At 44.4% G+C, this 20,536-nt stretch overlaps 1 protein-coding gene across 2 annotated transcripts in view; it reads right to left on the bottom strand.

The window, feature by feature from the left end:
* LOC138648041 (calcium-activated chloride channel regulator 1-like) overlaps positions 1 to 20,536 on the bottom strand; it is a 55,222-nt gene that overhangs the window by 30,665 nt on the left and 4,021 nt on the right. Inside the window, exons 2-5 of one of the 2 annotated variants that reach the window (XM_069737513.1) lie at positions 18,561 to 18,781; positions 18,280 to 18,420; positions 12,745 to 12,892; positions 2,730 to 2,838 (exon numbers count right to left, since the gene is read on the bottom strand). In XM_069737513.1, coding sequence (XP_069593614.1) covers positions 2,730 to 2,838; positions 12,745 to 12,892; positions 18,280 to 18,420; positions 18,561 to 18,719 — 557 coding nt within the window. In that variant the 5' untranslated portion in view covers positions 18,720 to 18,781. Of the gene's footprint in view, positions 1 to 2,729; positions 2,839 to 12,744; positions 12,893 to 18,279; positions 18,421 to 18,560; positions 18,796 to 20,536 lie in introns of both variants that reach the window. The other variant, XM_069737514.1, reaches the window with a different exon arrangement.

The following is a 20,536-nucleotide window of genomic DNA, read 5'->3' as shown; positions in this document are numbered from 1 at the left end:
CTTTCATGTGTCCGGAGCAGTGAGTGAAGGGGGCTGGATGACTTTCATGTGATTGCAGCAGTGAGTGAAGGGGGCTGGATGACTTTCATGTGACCGGAGCAGTGAGTGAAGGGGGCTGGATGACTTTCATGTGATTGCAGCAGTGAGTGAAGGGGGCTGGATGACTTTCATGTGACCGGAGCAGTGAGTGAAGGGGGCTGGATGACTTTCATGTGACCGGAGCAGTGAGTGAAGGGGGCTGGATGACTTTCATGTGACCGGAGCAGTGAGTGAAGGGTTCTGGATGACTTTAAAGTGACCGGAGCAGTGAGTGAAGGGTTCTGGATGACTTTCATGTGACCGGAGCAGTGAATGAAGGGGGCTGGATGACTTTCATGTGACCGGAGCAGTGAGTGAAGGGGGCTGGATGACTTTCATGTAACCGGAGCAGTGAGTGAAGGGGGCTGGATGACTTTCATGTGATTGGAGCAGTGAGTGAAGGGGGCTGGATGACTTTCATGTGATTGCAGCAGTGAGTGAAGGGGGCTGGATGACTTTCATGTGACCGGAGCAGTGAGTGAAGGGAGCTGGATGACTTTCATGTAATTGGAGCAGTGAGTGAAGGGGGCTGGATGACTTTCATGTGACCGGAGCAGTGAGTGAAGGGGGCTGGATGACTTTCATGTGACCGGAGCAGTGAGTGAAGGGGGCTGGATGACTTTCATGTGATTGCAGCAGTGAGTGAAGGGGGCTGGATGACTTTCATGTGACCGGAGCAGTGAGTGAAGGGGGCTGGATGACTTTCATGTGACCGGAGCAGTGAGTGAAGGGGGCTGGATGACTTTCATGTGACCGGAGCAGTGAGTGAAGGGTTCTGGATGACTTTAAAGTGACCGGAGCAGTGAGTGAAGGGTTCTGGATGACTTTCATGTGACCGGAGCAGTGAATGAAGGGGGCTGGATGACTTTCATGTGACCGGAGCAGTGAGTGAAGGGGGCTGGATGACTTTCATGTAACCGGAGCAGTGAGTGAAGGGGGCTGGATGACTTTCATGTGATTGGAGCAGTGAGTGAAGGGGGCTGGATGACTTTCATGTGATTGCAGCAGTGAGTGAAGGGGGCTGGATGACTTTCATGTGACCGGAGCAGTGAGTGAAGGGAGCTGGATGACTTTCATGTAATTGGAGCAGTGAGTGAAGGGGGCTGGATGACTTTCATGTGACCGGAGCAGTGAATGAAGGGGGCTGGATGACTTTCATGTGACCGGAGCAGTGAGTGAAGGGGGCTGGATGACTTTCATGTGACCGGAGCAGTGAGTGAAGGGGGCTGGATGACTTTAAAGTGACCGGAGCAGTGAATGAAGGGGGCTGGATGACTTTCATGTGACCGGAGCAGTGAGTGAAGGGGGCTGGATGACTTTCATGTGACCGGAGCAGTGAGTGAAGGTGACTGGCTGACTTACATGTGACCGGAGCAGTGAGTGAAGGAGGCTGGATTACTTTCATATGACCAGCGGAATAAATTAAGGGGGCTGGCTTAATTTCACTTGACTAGACCATTGAATGAAATGAGCTGACTAACTTTCACAAGTTCAGAGCAGTGAGTGAAGGGGGCTGGATGACTTTGAAAAGATAAGCAGACCCCCTTTTCAAGATATATATACCAGCCCAGCGTAGGCCAAAAGTACACGGTTTTGGTGAGTGCACTAGATGGTAACATTGCCTAACTTGTTTAGCAGCGTGACCAGTGATCCTCCAATTACATTTGTAATTGTAATTCCATATTGTGCAAACCTTCTTCAGTCACTTTAATCAGATGTCAATCAACAACATGGGTCTTCCTGCATTGAAATGGACTAATGCAATGGCATTGATATGGTATGTTGGTGTATGTTGTGCAAGTTAATAATATTTCATATGCGAGTAGGGCTCGTGAATTCTTTGTATAGATAATTAGATAATATATCAAGCATAGAACGAATTGTACTATTTACTCTGAGATTATCTTTCATTAAATTTGCTATAAGGAAGTTACTGTGGATTTTCCCATACATGGGATTAGCAGAGGTTTCATATCAATAAATTCCTTCCTCTTCACCTTGGATGAACTGTAGGCTTTAGGCCAGGTTCACACCTTCAGTATTTGGTCAGTATTTTACATCAGTATTTGTAAGCGAAAACCAGGAGTGGGGGAATGGTGATATGCTTCTATTACACTTTTCCTCTGATTGTTCCACTCCTGATTTTGGCTCACAAATACTGATGTAAAATACTGACCAAATACTGAAGGTGTGAACGTGGCCTTAGTGAGGTTTGCATCAACAATCATCTTGAGAGATACTAAACTGGAAACCCAGAAAAAAATACCCGATTTCTAGACAGATAACCCCCTGTTGACCGCCTAAACCAATATTGAATACTCCAAGATTTATGAACATAAAACCCACCTTCTTGGTAAATTACTACTGCGATCACTGGCATGCTATTAACACTGGTGTCTGTACACATTTCTACATATTTATTTATAGGATAATCCTATATCTTCCTTTTTGTTTAATTAAAGGGTGGTTAGGGCTTAAATGTCCTTATGACGTAGCATCATATATGTCAGAATGAGATAGTTTACGTTCAACCTACTAAAGTCTCATGAATCTAGGCTGTCCCCCCACATATAATGCTTCTGTAGTTATAACTTCAAAAGCCATCCCTGCATAGTGTGATTTTACAGAACTTAAAAAATGTATTTATTCACCTTGTTGCTTCAACATTGCCCTGTTTACTGATGTAGAACGGAATGTCTTCATTGTACTCATCAAAGACCCCCCATCTGAGATGAGCCCATTCATGGACGAATACTCTACCTGTGAAAATAAAGCACAAATATTAGGGAACCGACATCGGTTTATTCATAAGAAACAGCAGCTCTTAGGCTGCCGTCACACTAGCAGTATTTGATCAGTATTTTACATCAGTATTTGTAAGCCAAAACCAGGAGTGGGTGATAAATGCAGAAGTGGTGACGGGTTTCTGTTATACTTTTCCTTTATTTGTTCCACTCCTGGCTTTGGCTTACAAATACTGATGTAAAATACTGACCAAATACTGCTAGTGTGATGGCAGCCTGACTCTGGTAGCCTTAGGCTGCCGTCACACTAGCAGTATTGGGTCAGTATTTTACATCAGTATTTGTAAGCCAAAGCCAGAAGTGGAACAAATAAAGGAAAAGTATAATAGAAACATATGCACCACTTCTGTATTTATCAACCACTCCTGGTTTTGGCTTACAAATACTGATGTAAAATACTGACCAAATACTGATAGTGTGACGGCAGCCTTAGTCATCCACTGATGATCAAGAGGAGATAACAACTAATTGGGGAGCACTGTGGCTCAGTGGTTAGCACTGCAGCACTGGAGTCCTGGGTTCAAATCCCACCAAGGACAACATCTGCAAAGAGTTTGTATGTTCTCTCCGTGTTTGCGTGGGTTTCCTCCGGGTACTCCGGTTTCCTCCCACATTCCAAAGACATACTGATAGGGAATTTAGATTGTGATCCCCATCGGGGACAGTGATGATAATGCCAGTAAAGCGCTGCGGAATATGTTAGCGCTATATAAAAAACAAAGATTATTTATTAACTAATGAATTGAAGTTTTATTAAATGGTTGTGACCTTTGGAAAACCAATTTTATACACCCCATTATCAAATAATAGAGAGATCACCTGCTCTCAGGATCCTCATCTCTTGGCCAGAAGGCCAAATAGCACCTAGGAGAACCGCTCCTGTTTTTTTGCATTGCACAGAAACCCTTTCATTTTAATTGGGCACTGTGCAGTACTTTATTTCCCCTGTGGGGGTGCTGCAGGAAAGTTCAACACTTACTGCCAGGTTCCTCATAGATTGCTGAGACACTAGTAGAAAGAAACCTTGTGATCAGCTTAAATTTTAAGACACACTTCTGAGAAATATCGCACCAAGGAAAGCCAAAAGGAAAAATAATGGCACGTCCATCCAATGACATAAAAAACCTTTATTTAAATGTCCATTAAAAAAGTGGAACCACATAGCAGTCCTTAATGACAGCATGACACGTGTCAGTGCGGCGCCCCAGGGTCCTGGTCGTCGCTGTGGTATTGCTTTCCTCTCGGGGAGAGTGATGCTACGTTTGGAGGCAAAGAAGGATAACTGCATCCAGGTATCACAAACATGCAACACATTTCACACTCCAGGCCACCAGGGGGAGCTTCTGCTCCTATTTATTAGGTCACTCCCCACATAGGAAAAACTGGTTGCCTGTAGGAAAAGTTAGTAAGTTGCTGGCTGAGCTCATCTCAGTTAGTTGGTCCCTGACAGGGGTGGGATCCTGTCAGTGAACGAAGGAGAAAGGACAAGGAGCTCCTAGACATCAAAGGCAGAACTGTATTGCAGTGAGCGTGAAGGAAGTCTGTTATGACCTGGTGGTTAGGAGCACCCGACCTGATAGTTAAACTCATACAGGACGAGCTCTGGGATGTGGGAGCTCTGCTGACCGCAAGCCCTAATCCTATCGCACACACTAAAAATAGCCGTGGAGCGCTCCTGACGCTCCCTAGGCGCCTCGTCACAGCCTCAGAGCTAGCTAGCCCTAGAGATAGAAAATAAAGCCTACCTTGCCTCAGAGAAATTCCCCAAAGGAATAGGCAGCCCCCCACATATAATGACTGTGAGTAAAGATGAAAGTCACAAACGCAGAAATGAAATAGGTTTCAGCAAAGGGAGGCCAGACTTACTAAATAGACAGAGGATAGGAAAGGAATCTTTGCGGTCAGCACAAAAACCTACAAAAGACCACGCAGAGTGTGCAAAAGGGTCCTCCGCACCGACTCACGGTGCGGGGGGTGCCACTCTGCATCCCAGAGCTTCCAGCTAGCAAGACAAAATCAGGATAACCAACTGGACAAAGAAACAATGAGCAAAAATAACAATAAGGAACTTAGCTTCTGCAGGAGAAGACAGGTCACCAGGCAGATCCAGGAGCGAACTGAACCAATGCTAAAACATTGACAGCTGGCATGGAGTAACGATCTGAGTGGAGTTAAATAGAGAAGCCTACCAAAGGATAAACCATGTCACCTGTGTGAGGAACCTCAGAAGCAGCAGCTTCACTCATAGCCACCAGAGGGAGCCCACAGACAGAACCCGCCGAAGTACCATCCACGACCACAGGAGGGAGTTCGACAACAGAATTCACAACAGTACCCCCCCCTTGAGGAGGGGGTCACCGAACCCTCACCAGAGCCCCCAGGCCGAACAGGATGAGCCAAATGAAAGGCACGAACAAGATCGGCAGCATGAGCATCAGAGGCAAAAACCCAGGAATTATCTTCTTGACCATAACCCTTCCACTTGACCAGGTACTGGAGTTTCCGTCTCGAAACACGAGAATCCAAAATCTTCTCCACCACATACTCCAACTCCCCCTCGACCAACACCGGGGCAGGAGGATCAACGGAGGAAACCATAGGCGCCACGTATCTCCGCAACAACGACCTATGGAACACATTATGGATGGCAAAAGAAGCAGGAACGTCCAAACGAAATGACACAGGATTAAGAACCTCAGAAATCTTATATGGTCCAATGAAACGAGGCTTAAACTTAGGAGAGGAAACCTTCATAGGAACGTGACGAGATGACAACCAAACCAAATCCCCAACACGAAGTCGGGGACCAACACAACGCCAACGGTTAGCGAAACGTTGAGCCTTCTCCTGGGACAATGTCAAATTGTCCACCACATGAGTCCAAATCTGCTGCAACCTGTCCACCACCGCATCCACACCAGGACAGTCCGAAGGCTCAACCTGCCCTGAAGAGAAACGAGGATGGAAACCAGAATTGCAGAAAAAAGGAGAAACTAAAGTAGCCGAGCTGGCCCGATTATTAAGGGCAAACTCAGCCAAAGGCAAGAAGGACACCCAATCATCCTGATCAGCAGAAACAAAGCATCTCAGATATGTCTCCAAAGTCTGATTAGTTCGTTCGGTTTGGCCATTAGTCTGAGGATGGAAAGCCGAAGAAAAAGACAAATCAATGCCCTTCTTAGCGCAAAATGACCGCCAAAACCTCGAAACAAACTGGGAACCTCTGTCCGAGACGATGTTCTCCGGAATGCCATGCAAACGAACCACATGCTGGAAAAACAATGGCACCAAATCAGAGGAGGAAGGCAGTTTAGATAAGGGTACCAAATGGACCATCTTAGAGAAGCGATCACAAACCACCCAAATGACCGACATCTTTTGAGAAACAGGGAGATCAGAAATAAAATCCATGGAAATATGCGTCCAGGGCCTCTTCGGAATCGGCAAGGGCAAAAGCAACCCACTGGCACGAGAACAGCAGGGCTTAGCCCGAGCACAAATCCCACAGGACTGCACAAAAGAACGCACATCCCGTGACAAAGAAGGCCACCAAAAAGATCTAGCCACCAAATCTCTGGTACCAAAGATTCCAGGATGACCAGCCAATACTGAACAATGAATCTCCGAGATAACTCTACCAGTCCATCTATCAGGGACAAACAGTTTCTCCATAGGACAACGCTCAGGTCTATCAGCCTGAAACTTTTGCAGCACACGCCGCAAATCAGGGGAAATGGCAGACAAAATTACCCCTTCTTTAAGAATACCCGCCGGCTCCGGAACACCCAGAGAGTCAGGCACAAAATTCCTTGACAGGGCATCAGCCTTCAGATTCTTAGATCCCGGAAGGTATGAAACCACAAAATCAAAACGGGAGAAAAAGAGCGACCATCGAGCCTGTCTAGGATTCAACCGTTTGGCAGACTCGAGATAAGTCAAATTCTTGTGATCCGTCAAGATCACCACGCGATGTTTAGCTCCTTCAAGCCAATGTCGCCACTCCTCGAATGCCCACTTCATGGCCAACAACTCCCGATTGCCCACATCATAATTGCACTCAGCAGGCGAGAATTTTCTAGAAAAGAAGGCACAGGGTTTCATCACCGAGCCATCAGAACTTCTTTGCGACAAAACAGCCCCTGCTCCAATTTCAGAAGCATCAACCTCCACCTGAAAAGGGAGCGAAACATCTGGCTGGCACAACACAGGGGAAGAAGCAAAACGATGCTTCAACTCCTGAAAAGCCGCTACAGCCACAGAGGACCAATTGACCACATCAGCACCTTTCTTGGTCAAATCAGTCAACGGTTTAGCAATACTGGAAAAATTAGCGATGAAGCGACGATAAAAATTAGCAAAGCCCAGGAACTACTGCAAGCTCTTCACAGATGTCGGCTGAGTCCAATCGTAAATGGCCTGAACTTTAACAGGGTCCATCTCGATAGTAGAAGGGGAAAAAATGAAACCCAAAAATGAAACCTTCTGAACTCCAAAGAGACACTTTGACCCCTTCACAAACAAGGAATTTGCACGAAGGACCTGGAACACCATTCTGACCTGCTTCACATGAGACTCCCAATCATCAGAAAAGACCAAAATGTCATCCAAATATACAATCATAAATCTATCCAGGTACTCTCGGAAGATGTCATGCATAAAGGACTGAAACACAGATGGAGCATTGGAAAGCCCGAATGGCATAACCAGGTACTCAAAATGGCCCTCGGGCGTATTAAATGCTGTTTTCCATTCATCACCCTGTTTAATTCGGACAAGATTATACGCCCCTCGAAGATCTATCTTGGTGAACCAACTAGCCCCCTTAATCCGAGCAAATAAATCAGACAGCAGCGGCAAAGGATACTGAAATTTGACTGTGATCTTATTAAGAAGGCGGTAATCAATACAAGGTCTCAAAGAACCATCCTTCTTGGCCACAAAAAAGAACCCTGCTCCCAATGGTGACGACGACGGACGATTATGACCCTTCTCCAAGGATTCCTTTATATAACTCCGTATAGCGGCGTGCTCTGGCACAGATAAATTAAGCCATTAGGAAACTTACTACCAGGAATCAAATTAATAGCACAGTCGCAATCCCTATGAGGAGGTAGGGCACCAGATTTGGGCTCTTCAAATACATCCCGGTAATCTGATAAAAACTCAGGGACTTCAGAAGGAGTGGAAGGCGAAATTGACAGCAATGGAACATCACCATGTACCCCCTGACAACCCCAGCTGGACACAGACATAGATTTCCAATCCAACACTGGATTATAGACCTGTAGCCATGGCAACCCCAAAACGACCACATCATGCAGATTATGCAACACCAAAAGGCGAATATCCTCCTGATGTGCAGGAGCCATGAACATGGTCAATTGAGTCCAGTACTGAGGCTTATTCTTGGCCAAAGGCGTAGCATCAATTCCTCTCAATGGAATAGGATACTGCAAGGGCTCCAAGAAAAAACCACAGCGCCTAGCAAACTCCAAGTCCATCAAATTCAGGGCAGCACCTGAATCCACAAATGCCATTACAGAATAGGACGACAGAGAGCAAATCAGAGTAACGGACAAAAGAAATTTAGACTGTACCGTACCAATGGTGGCAGACCTAGCGAACCGCTTAGTGCGCTTAGGACAATTGGAAATAGCATGAGTGGAGTCACCACAGTAAAAACACAGCCCATTATGATTTTTACTTGTTGAACGGAGTCACCAGAGGAGCGGGGTTTCAAAGCTAGAAACAGTTTACAATTATTTTTGAAATTCAAGAATCTAGATCTATCCCCAGAAAATAAATCAGGAATAGGAATTCTAGGCTCTAACATAGGATTCTGAACCACAAAATCTTGAATGTTTTGTACCCTTGCAGTGAGATGATCCACACAAGAGGATAGACCCAGAATGTCCATCTCTACACCTGTGTACTGAACCACCCAAAGGTCTAGGGGAAAAGAAAGACAAAACACAGTGCAAAGAAAAATAATGGTCTCAGAAGTCCTCTTATCCCTCTATTGAGATGCATTAATACTTTGGGCCAGCTGTACTGTTATGACCTGGTGGTTAGGAGCACCCGACCTGATAGTTAAACTCATACAGGACGAGCTCTGGGATGTGGGAGCTCTGCTGACCGCAAGCCCTAATCCTATCGCACACACTAAAAATAGCCGTGGAGCGCTCCTGACGCTCCCTAGGCGCCTCGTCACAGCCTCAGAGCTAGCTAGCCCTAGAGATAGAAAATAAAGCCTACCTTGCCTCAGAGAAATTCCCCAAAGGAATAGGCAGCCCCCCACATATAATGACTGTGAGTAAAGATGAAAGTCACAAACGCAGAAATGAAATAGGTTTCAGCAAAGGGAGGCCAGACTTACTAAATAGACAGAGGATAGGAAAGGAATCTTTGCGGTCAGCACAAAAACCTACAAAAGACCACGCAGAGTGTGCAAAAGGGTCCTCCGCACCGACTCACGGTGCGGGGGGTGCCACTCTGCATCCCAGAGCTTCCAGCTAGCAAGACAAAATCAGGATAACCAGCTGGACAAAGAAACAATGAGCAAAAATAACAATAAGGAACTTAGCTTCTGCAGGAGAAGACAGGTCACCAGGCAGATCCAGGAGCGAACTGAACCAATGCTAAAACATTGACAGCTGGCATGGAGTAACGATCTGAGTGGAGTTAAATAGAGAAGCCTACCAAAGGATAAACCACGTCACCTGTGTGAGGAACCTCAGAAGCAGCAGCTTCACTCATAGCCACCAGAGGGAGCCCACAGACAGAACCCGCCGAAGTACCATCCACGACCACAGGAGGGAGTTCGACAACAGAATTCACAACAGAAGTCGTAGCAAAGGAGAGGATACCAGAAGGGGACCAGCCCTACACAGGCTGCCTCCTTCTGAGGTGCAGAATCCCGGTAGCCGGAACACCGAGGGAGTAAGGACCTTTATGCTTTGCTCCAGAGACCGGCAGGACAGCTAATTGCAAGTTACCTGTCCGCCCTACACCCAGGAGGCACGGTGACACCTACAGAGCCGGGTTATCTAAGAGACCCTATAAACAGGCACAAGTCACCAGTCATGCGGGTATTGTCCTATCCTATATGGGGGACAGAGAGAGTGAAACATTGCATCTGTGAGACCCTTATCTGAAGCCATAGGTAGTAAGGGACTACACCACTGCAGCGCAAGGGAAGGCTACTGATTTCCACCTGGACAAGGGGACTCTGGACTTGCCTCCAAACCGGCCGGACTCTGCCTGCCCTGTGATCTGGTGCCCTGGACTGTGGATGCTGAAGTCTTCAGTAAAGGTAAAGAGACTGCAACCTTGTGTCCTCGTTCTTCTCTGCGCCTCTCACCATACCACCATCTACACACTGGGAAGCCCTGGGGACATACTTTACCTGTGAGAAGGTATACCATCTAGCTGCCATAACATCACTCCAGTGGACCCCTTAAAGCTGCGTCGGTCACCCTGACCGAATACCACAGGTTGCGTCACAAACATTTCCCTTTTACACGAACGTCCCAGGGCCACGGACAGGGTCAGCCACCGTGACATCTCCCTGTGAATCGAAGGACCCGGTACCGAGTACCCCACTGCCCTGACGGGGGCGATCCATCAGGTTTTAAGCTGCTGCGTGGTTCCACTTTTTTTAATAGAAATTTTGAATAAAGGGTTTTGATTTTATTGGAAGGGTGTGTCAGCATTTTCCTTGTTGCTTACTGTGCCTCCCCGGTTGGATCCAATACTTTTCCTATAAACATTGCCTCTGTCTCAGATAAATTAATTACTTAATTTGTGCTCATACACATAATTTTCTAGAACAACACAGGCTGTTCTATCACTGGACTCCTGGTTGTGTCTATTAAAAAAAAGTGTAATAAGTTTATAATCTGGTGCACAGTGCCATTCATGTGAAGCACCAGTAAATTCTCAGTCCGATAAGCCCATAAAATTCAGTAGTAAATCTTTTACATATTTCTAGCTGATTATGAGACATTTCGGTAATACGTTACCTTTTAACTTCCCTATCCTGTTATTTTCCTATCCTGTATGCAGCTCGGCAGCTGCTAACGACAGATAACAGAGGAGCGAGAGAGATAGAAGAAAGAGTCCGTTTGGATGACTTCTCACGGCATGACTATGCGATACTCCCACACTGTTACTCCAAAAGGCTTTTTTTTAAGCCTTTTATGGCAGGTCTACATCAGACTGGCTCCTTTCACGTATAGTCTACACATATACATTACACACAAGGTCCACACTGAAGTTGGTACAAGCATGCGGCCCACAGGGGATTTACAGCCTACTAGCTGCAATTAAAATACATAAGGTTGTTAGGTATAAAACTAGGTAAGAGATGTAAGAAGAGATGCTACCTAAAGACCATCGAATTTACCAAAATTTAAATTTGGCAAATCATGCAAATTTAACAGGGAAATTCTATTCACTTTGATGCTTTCGAATTGCCTGTTCCTAATCATGGTCTGGGACCTCTATAGACCCCTAATCATAACCAACATAGAATTTAAGCAAATATTCCTCTTACTGCTCATTTTACGTACTGCCATTGCAGCACACCTTGCCTCTTTTTTCGCCTTTCCCCATTGTGCGTATCCTCTTTGGCTTGTTTTACTCTATGCTGGATCTTCTGGCACCAAGAAGGTCTTTAATGTCACTGCGTGCTGTGCCATCTCTGAACACAATGTGACATCAAGATGTTCACCAAGGGCAATCAGAGGCTTGATCGATCTTGAAACCTCGGCCCAGAGTGAAGAAGTTCAAAGAGGATAGTCACAACAGGGGAAAGCAGAAAGACGTGGCAGAGAACCAAAGTGTGGGCTATAGGTGTAGTGGAGCTGCTAAATCATGAGGTGACTGTGAGGATTAACTAGGGAAAAGATGGAAAGTGGACCCAATGGACCGTGATGACGATCCCCCCACGGACGAGCTGACCAGGTGGACCGCCCCCTATACAGGGAGAGTTAGGGGTAGGCCCGTGAGGGACTATCACCACGGAAGCTGGGGAGGCAAGATGCAACAGACAAAAGGTTATGTGGGACCGGAGGAAACAAAAGAGGCGCCAGACTGACGGGAGTGGGAGAAACACAGGACTGCAATGATACAGGACTGGTAACACAGGGACGACAGGAGGACTGCGGTGATACAGGAACAAAAGAGCATACAGCACAGATGAGAGGCCAAGAGCACTAGCACAACACAAGTGATCTTCAGGCACAGAGGGGCGGACGGAAGCAACTTACATACAAACGCAGCAAGGCACTTCCGGGTGAAGATCCTCCAAGACAAAAGAGAGGAGGGAAGGAGTGCCACCAGGAAGGTTAGAGGTGCGCGCGCGCAGTGCTGAATCTGGCGTGCGCGCGCACCCGACGAGCAACAGAAGCCGGGAGCAAGCGCAGAGAGGAGGACGCCACTGGAGAGGAGACGTGCCGGGACGCCGAAGACAGGTGAGTATGAGTAGGCGGCAACGGCAGCGGCGTAACAGTGACTATTTTTTTAATCTTTTATCAACCCTCTACAGTTCATCAAAATAGCAACCGCAGCTGGCAGCCATATTACCGAGTTTGCATAGAGCAAATAGCAAAAAGCACGTATTAAGGAGAACACAAATTTTGGTAAAATTCGAGGAGAATTCAACTCATCTTGCATGAATTTGCTAATCTCTGTGCTACCCCTACCAGCGCACAGTGATTGACAGTTCTGCTCTTATATAAACTCATACAAAAAAAAATCTGAATCCTGAAAGCATAATAAAAGGTTTATCGTTATCTAAAACTTCCCTCTATCATAGGACACGCAAATCTCATTATTTAATAATACACTTAGTTTTCTTTACCTCTGGGTCCATATATCGGCAGTAATTTGTCATTCAAGATAAAGTTTGGTGTAAGATGTATATATTTTCCTCTCTCTCCACAACCACCATATTGTAAGGTGTAAGGAAAATCTCCAGAAATGAAAGGATCGGCTATGATGATATCAGCCTTAAGGAAAAAGAGAGTACGTATTATGTAAAACAGGAAGTGCATATCAAGATTATACAGTGGCATGTAAAAGTTGGGGCACCCATGGTCAAAATTATTGTTATCGTGAACCGTTAAGTAAGTTGAAGATGAAATGATCTTGAAAAGGCCTAAAGTTAAAAATACACATTTCCTCTGTATTTTAGGCAAACAAAAAATACAGTATATTGTCATTTTTTACATTTTCAAAATTACAAAAAAGGATAATGGGCCAATGCAAATGTTTGGGCACCCTCGGAGATTTATATGCTCAGATAACTTTGGCCAAGGCTTCACGATCATGGTTATGAAAGGCCAGGTCATGCAAATTTTCCAGCTTTCTAAAAACCCAGACTCTTCTAACCTTGTACCAAAAAAACAGCAGCCATGGGTTCTTCTAAGCAGTTGCCTAGCACTCTGAAAATGAAAATGGTGGAGGCCCACAAAGCAGGAGGCGACTATAACAAGATAGCAAAGCGTTTTCAAGTTGCTCTTTCCCCAGTTCGAAATGTAATTAGGAAATGGCAGTTAACAGGAACAGTGGAGGCCAATATAAGGTCTGGGCACCAAGCAAACTTTCAGTGAGAGCTGTTTGTAGGATTGCTAGAGAGACAAATCAGAATCTCTGCTTGACTGCAAAATACCTTCAGAAAGATTAAGCAGACTGTGGAGTGGTGGTACATTGTTCTACTGTTCAGAGACACCTGCACAAATATTGCCTTCATGGATGAGTCATCAGAAGAAAACCTCTCCTGCATCCTCACCATAAAATTGGCCCATCTTCCTTTTTTGTAATTTTAAAAATGTAAAAGATGGAAATATGTTTTTTTTCTTTCCTAAAATACAAAGGAAATGTGTCATCTTTAAGACCATTAGCAAGTTTTGCTTTCACAAACCCAGTGATGATAAATACCTTTGAATATTAGAATCAAAGCTTCGACAAAGTAAAGTGTCTTTTTTAGATAAATTTGTTTTTTGAGTTTGAAGAAATTCACCCCAGAGTAATCTGTCATTTCACAGAGATACGTCATAAATTACATTGATGTACAAAGTTGTTAATTTTTACCTGCAGCAACAGCCTTGTGGAAATCTATGAAGGTCTGTGTACACAGACTGGATTTCCCCCTTAAAGGGGTTGTCTGGTCAAAACAAGTTATCACCTATTCACAGGAGAGATGACAACTTACTGATCGTGGGTCCCAAAGGTCGGACCTTCACCAATGATTGAAAAAACAGGAATTTTTTTATTCCAGAAGGTCCACTTTTATCTCTGTTACAAAATGGAGTGGGAGGCCGGATGCTCAACCGCCACTACATTCATTCTCTATGGGGTTGCTGGATAAAGCCAAGCAGGTACGGACTGAGACTGGGATTCAGCCCTGGCATTTGCTATCACACAGGCCCATGTTGCCCGAGCTTCCAAGCACCAGATGGGATATAATATCAATATTACACTGGATGGAGGAAAGCAAGATATACTACAAGACCAATATTTCTAATGATACCCGTGGTCTGCTGGAGTAAGTGATGGAGTCAGCGACTTTGTGCTCCATCACAACTGGTAAAAGTATGGGTGTCTTGAGAACACCGATTCTGTTAACAATGTAGCAGACAAGGCAGCCCATGACCATTCTGGCATTTGCCAGAATTGCCACATGGCCAGTCCGGCCCTGAAGCCAAGTATAGCTCTCAGTAGTCCCATAGGTTATACATGGTGCAGCAGTAGAGTATTTTGCATTGCTACTCCATTCTAAGAAGATCAGTGCAGGTCACAGCGATTGGACCCCCACCGATCAATAAGTTATCACCTACCCTATGGATGGGTGATAAGTTAACTTGTTTTCACCAAACACCTCCATTAAGTCATACCTGTAGCTGTTACAAAAGATATTTGGGATAACTATAAAAATGTTTTACAATGACATGCCCCTTTTTCATACGCCATACTACATCCCTTCCATGCGCCTATTTGACTAATTTCTTGACCCTGATGACAGGAAACCTCTTGGAATTGCTTCCTTCTGGAAGGTTTTGCTAGTGCCCTTAGGATATGTGCAGATGATCAGTAAACGCTGCAGGTTGGACGCTGTGTAGATGTTATAGCATAGTGGATGGGATTTTAAAAATCCCATGTCCACAGACGACTGCGGCTCACCCGTGGAGACGGACGTGCGGTGCGTCTCTCCAGACCACAGCATGTCTATTTATCTTTCGGAGATGCAAGCCTCCGCAAGATAAATTTCACCCGTACAATGTATTGGTCGAGGTGAATCCGCACGTTTCAGTGATCACATACGGATTCACCTTTGTTCATTAGACAGCAGCGCTTTAGACACAACGAAAATACGCGGTGTCCAATGCGCTGCCAGGTCCGGATCGCCTGCACATACCCTTAAAATTCACCAAGTCTTCCCAGTGTCCAGGAGAACTTGCTTTGTTCCAAGAGTGTCCAAGACATTGCAGGAGAGCTGGTAAGTATGATTTAATTATTATGTGCATATGAGAAACTAAAAGCAAAAAAACGTGATTTGCGACTATGAATTTACGAATTTTAATCTCCCAATATTTGTGGCACTTTGTATTATTTTATGGTGTATGACATCCAGTAGCTGTGTGTGAAGAGAACTGTTAGTTTTTATGACTTTATGTATTTACCAGTGCTGCCACCTTTGAATAGTAAGGGTTAAAGTACGGAAGAATTAAAGGTCACGAAGAAGATCTGATAACTGTTATTATGCATGTGGCGGAGACTGAAAAACAATCCCTTAATGTAAGTACATGTGCAAATACTGGATGGTCACAAAGTACAAGAAATGTGTGTTAAGTCATGTACGCCAATAATCATTGTTATGAAGTATGGCTGTGCATGTATTCCTAAATGTGAGATGTGGGAATGATGAGAACGTCTTTTTAGATGACTTCTTATAGATTAAAGTACCAGGTACTAATTTGTATTCAATGGGTTGACCACTTTAACAGTTTCTCTCCTTCCTTAATGTGGAGGAATTTATCGGCAAGGTTTCAATTTTGCTACAACACCACTAAAGTTGAAAAGAAGCATGGCATCATTCACAAAGAAATAATTGGGATCTTTACGTAACATACAGATTTATCTCCAGAATGAAAGCCGTTCTTTGCAGCTCCTGATGGCTAATGGATGATGGCCCTGATTTTATAGACCGTCTATGAACTCAGAATTATCTAGTCAGTTATTGGAAAATGTTTTCTTTTACCAGACAGGTCCTTTAGGGTCATGTAAGCCAAGGTTGTGTATGGCACAATTAGTTACGTCGTATTCAGAACGCGTACATACTTGCATGTGTGTGAATGGGAGAACTAAGGATGCTTTCACATTGCGTTTAGCTACACGCTTGCTGGCCCCCTCGGGCATACATCCAAAACCTCCACAAAACGGGATGCACCGATGGTGCTATAGACTATAATGGTGCCGGCAGAGCCAACATGTGCTCTGCTGTGCATCATTTTTGGGCCTACTGGAGGCAGACATTCAGATGCAGTCCACTACGTTTTGGTATCCACCTCCAGTAGGCGTACACGTCTATGGGAACAGTCTACGTCCCCGTCGGCGTATACATCAGAATCCCATTTTGCGAGGGGTTCGGACATATGCCTCGGTGAGGAAACTGAACGGGTGCCTCAATGCAATGTGGGTGCACCCTCGGATAAACGAGCAGACAGCTATTTCAAAGGGATTGATAGCACCAGTAAGAATTCTAACTTGTTAATTGGTGCAGGTCCGAACATTACGATCCTGTCCTATATGAGATAGCGTGCTGAAGAAACTGGCTGGCAAAGAATATTCAGGAAGAAGTTCCAAACCAGGATGTCCAAATCAAAGGTAGAGTGTCATTACTATTGACTACTAAGGACCCAGAAGAAAAACAGGAAAAACTGACTATATGGGCACAAGCCCCAGCAGTACTAGGACTTGCATTGCCTAGCATTGCCAGTGCCACGCCACAACCTCTAGCGCCAGGTTTAGGAGCAGCCAAAGGGAGTTTTGCCACAGATGTTACAGATTCACACTGATTGGTAGAACAGGGCACTTTTTATCCCTGTAAGAATTGAGCAGGGCCCATACTTGACTGCCACTCCATTAATTCCCTTTTGGGCTGCACTCAGCTTTTTCTGGCAGCGCCATCTAGAATTAAAGGTTCTCAGTGGTCAGGCATCTGACCCTCCTCGCCATTTTGCAACTGGGATAAAAGTTCCCTATAGGGAATAAAAGTTCCCCATTCTACTAATTGGTGAGGGTCCCAATGTTAGGACATCACCTATCTGCAAGTTATCCCCAATCCTGCGGAGTGATGATGACTTGTTTACATTAGACGATTTCTTCAAGCTGGCCATACACATTAGGTAACTTAGAGGGAATTTAGCAGACAGCTAACTCTCCCAACTTCTCCATACACATGGATGCTTGCCTCAGCCAAGCAAAACCCTCTGGCAGAAGCCTACCTCAGGATCGGACATTGCAATTCCAACTACTTGATCCATCCTTTCCTTGACATCATCTCTTGGGGGAGAGTCGGGAAGCCTTCATGCTCATCAGATGGTCAATCAGTTCTACTGAAACCTGCGAACTTAGCCTACTTTGATCTAAACTGTATGGGGGTCCTAGGGGGTATGGCCAGCATTAGGCTTGCACATGTGCTAAAGTGAAGAGTGTTATCTATATTCAGGAATGAATGCATTATATGTTCTGCATTAAAGAAGCACTCCTCCCATCAAAATTTGTATAATTTTAATATATTGCAATCATCATATTTTATAGCACTGTGCACTTACAATTGCTCATTTTGCCTTTTGTACCTAGTTAATTCTTCTTTTTTCCATAAGGTCTGTGACATCACATGACTAAAAACAGACTAGCTGAATCCTTCTAAGCGCTATGTAGAAACAGAAAATCTCGTTTCCCTGCATGAGTCATCATTAGAACTACAATTCTACATGGCTTCAAAAGACCCTGGCAGGGGAAGGAGCGGAAAAGATGGGTCAGGAGGAATTGAAGAGGGGGATGACTCATGAAGGGAAAAAAAGACTTCATGGTTTTACATAGAGCACAAAAAAGAGAAGAATTAACTGGGTAGAAAGGCAAAATGAGCAATTGTAAGTACACATTGCTATATAATATGATGACTGCAATATATCAAGAGGATAAAAACCTTGATGGGAGGATGAGTGCTTCTTTAAGATGCTATAAAAATAGTACATCAATAAATATTGAAGGCTGTATAAGAGTAACATGATATGGGCAGGTTTCCCATACTTTACATATTGAGCTGGTATTGCAAGTCATGCAGAATTCCATGATCAGATTTACAGATAATATGTTGCATATGAATTACCTTGTCATAAGACTCTGTTTTCGGCCTGCCATATGTGCTGTTACTGGCCCAGGTATTGGGAAGAAGAATTTTTGCACTTCTAATAAAGACTCTGTTTTCTGTAGCTTGCAACATGTAGGAAGAAGCCTCCTTTACCATTTTCTAAAGAAAAAAAATCAAATAAAAACCAATGCAAATGAAATGTTTCCTATCATAAACTATTTCCACATGTCTGGTAATAATATAGGATATACATAGACACAAGTATACTGTAAAAGTGGTGACTATTATGAAATATTTACCTTTATATTCTCGATGATCATTTTATTTTCGGGAATCTTTGGGTTTATTGCGATGATAATGTCTTCGTAGCCATTGTTGGTAAGCTTCACTAATGTGTCTCTTGATGAATGGATCACGTGAAGTATAGAAATGAGAACGAGTATCCCGACCTTCTTCATTGTTGCGGTCTCCGTCCTTCCAGCCTCCTGTATTTAAGGCAAGTTGTTGTCCCTGATGTGACCTGCAATTAGGCGACTTTACGTCACATATTGGTTGGTTAGCTAAGGAACAATATAATGGGGTTTTCCAGTTTCATGTAAAAAAGTCTTACTGGTTGTATCATGGAGAATTACGCAACTTTTTAGTAATTTGTTTTTCAGCTTTCACTATTTTCGACATCACTGTTAGGAAATTACACAAGTGGAAATGATCTGGTAATAAGGCAGGATTAACACATAGGGGCAAGAATTACTCCTTCCGTAATAATAATAGAAGATGTAATGAGACCAGGAATGAGCAGAAAGCTTTGATGGATCAATTATGAATGATGCCTTTTTTTTATTTACACAGTAACTAAATTATGAGATATTTTTTATGTGTTTTTAAGCCTCTTGTAAAAAAACAAAAAAGTACAATTGCACCGTAAATGTAAAAAAAATAACCCAGGAGGCTTCTTTGCCAACAATGAATATTTTTATCATATAAATAATGAGGGCAGCTACCAAAAGAGTACTTTGCTTGTTAGCCAACTAATTGCTGAGATATAACATGAGCCAATAACCAAGAATAATGCATTTGGTCAATTATCTACCCTAACCCTAACGACCCTTACTTGCCATGTGCCCTCCTGCTCCATCCATTAACCCTCAGTATCACTGTCATTATTTGGTCTGATGTTCCCGGTAAATCATATCTGCTGTTGCCTAATACCGGTGTTAACTCCGTACATGTGAAATAGCTGCAGGCGAGAATACATGTGTAATAACGCGTGCGCTCTGCTATTATGGTATGCAGGTATTTTCTACCCTCAGGATATTTTACATTCTGATTCCACTGGTTCTAAAGGTTTTATGACTAAATAGAAATAATTTGATTTCTCAGGTCTTTATATAATTAATCATTTCTTGTTGTCACACGTCCGCAGACGTTTTGCCAAACACAGTAAATGGAAACTTCATAATCATGACAAACATCTTTGATACAGAAAAGAAGTATCATACTCGAGGATCCTCAGTCAGTATCCACGGATTACTATAGCTCAATATGTCATTGCAAATGTGTTGATGGCACAGATCCCTCATGACGACAGCTTGAGCTGTTACACATCAGTATTACCGACCTACAGACCCTCCATATTCTGAAATATCGTGAAGCTGAAAAGAACCATCCTCTGCCACAGGAACGGCGCTCTAGAATACATCTTTTTCCTGCCCTTTTTTTTAATAAAATCTGCCCACAGGCACAAATGCTGCTAAAATTATGAAATAATATATTCTCACCCTTCCATGTAAAATGGTTATCCATGTTTGTTATACTTTGTGCTTAAAGAGACTGATAAGTCTGCAGTCGCTCTCTGTGACTGAAAACTTAGGAATTCCTCCAGACCCAGAACCAGAGGGTAAGTATGAGTTATACACACCCCCGGGCAGTGGGCTTGGCCTCAATCTCCATACACTTGTATGCAGCAAGGTCACGTCCTCTTGTCAGCCGCGCCCTCTAGTCGGCTGTGTCCTCTAGTCAGCCGCGCCCTCTAGTCAGCCGCGCCCTCTAGTCAGCTGTGTCCTCTAGTCGGCTGTGCCCTCTAGTTGGCTGTGTCCTCTAGTCGGCTGTGCCCTCTAGTTGGCTGTGTCCTCTAGTTGGCTGTGCCCCTTAGTCGGCTGTGTCCTCTAGTCAACCATGCCCTTTAGTCGGCTGTGTCCTCTAGTCGGCTGTGCCCTCTAGTCGGCTGTGCCCTGTAGTCAGCTGTGCCCTCTAGTCAGCTGTGCCCTCTAGTCAG

This window comes from Ranitomeya imitator, chromosome 8 (genome assembly GCF_032444005.1).
Source record: "Ranitomeya imitator isolate aRanImi1 chromosome 8, aRanImi1.pri, whole genome shotgun sequence".
Taxonomy (NCBI): Eukaryota; Metazoa; Chordata; class Amphibia; order Anura; family Dendrobatidae; genus Ranitomeya; species Ranitomeya imitator.
This window is presented reverse-complemented; position numbering and strand designations above follow the sequence as displayed.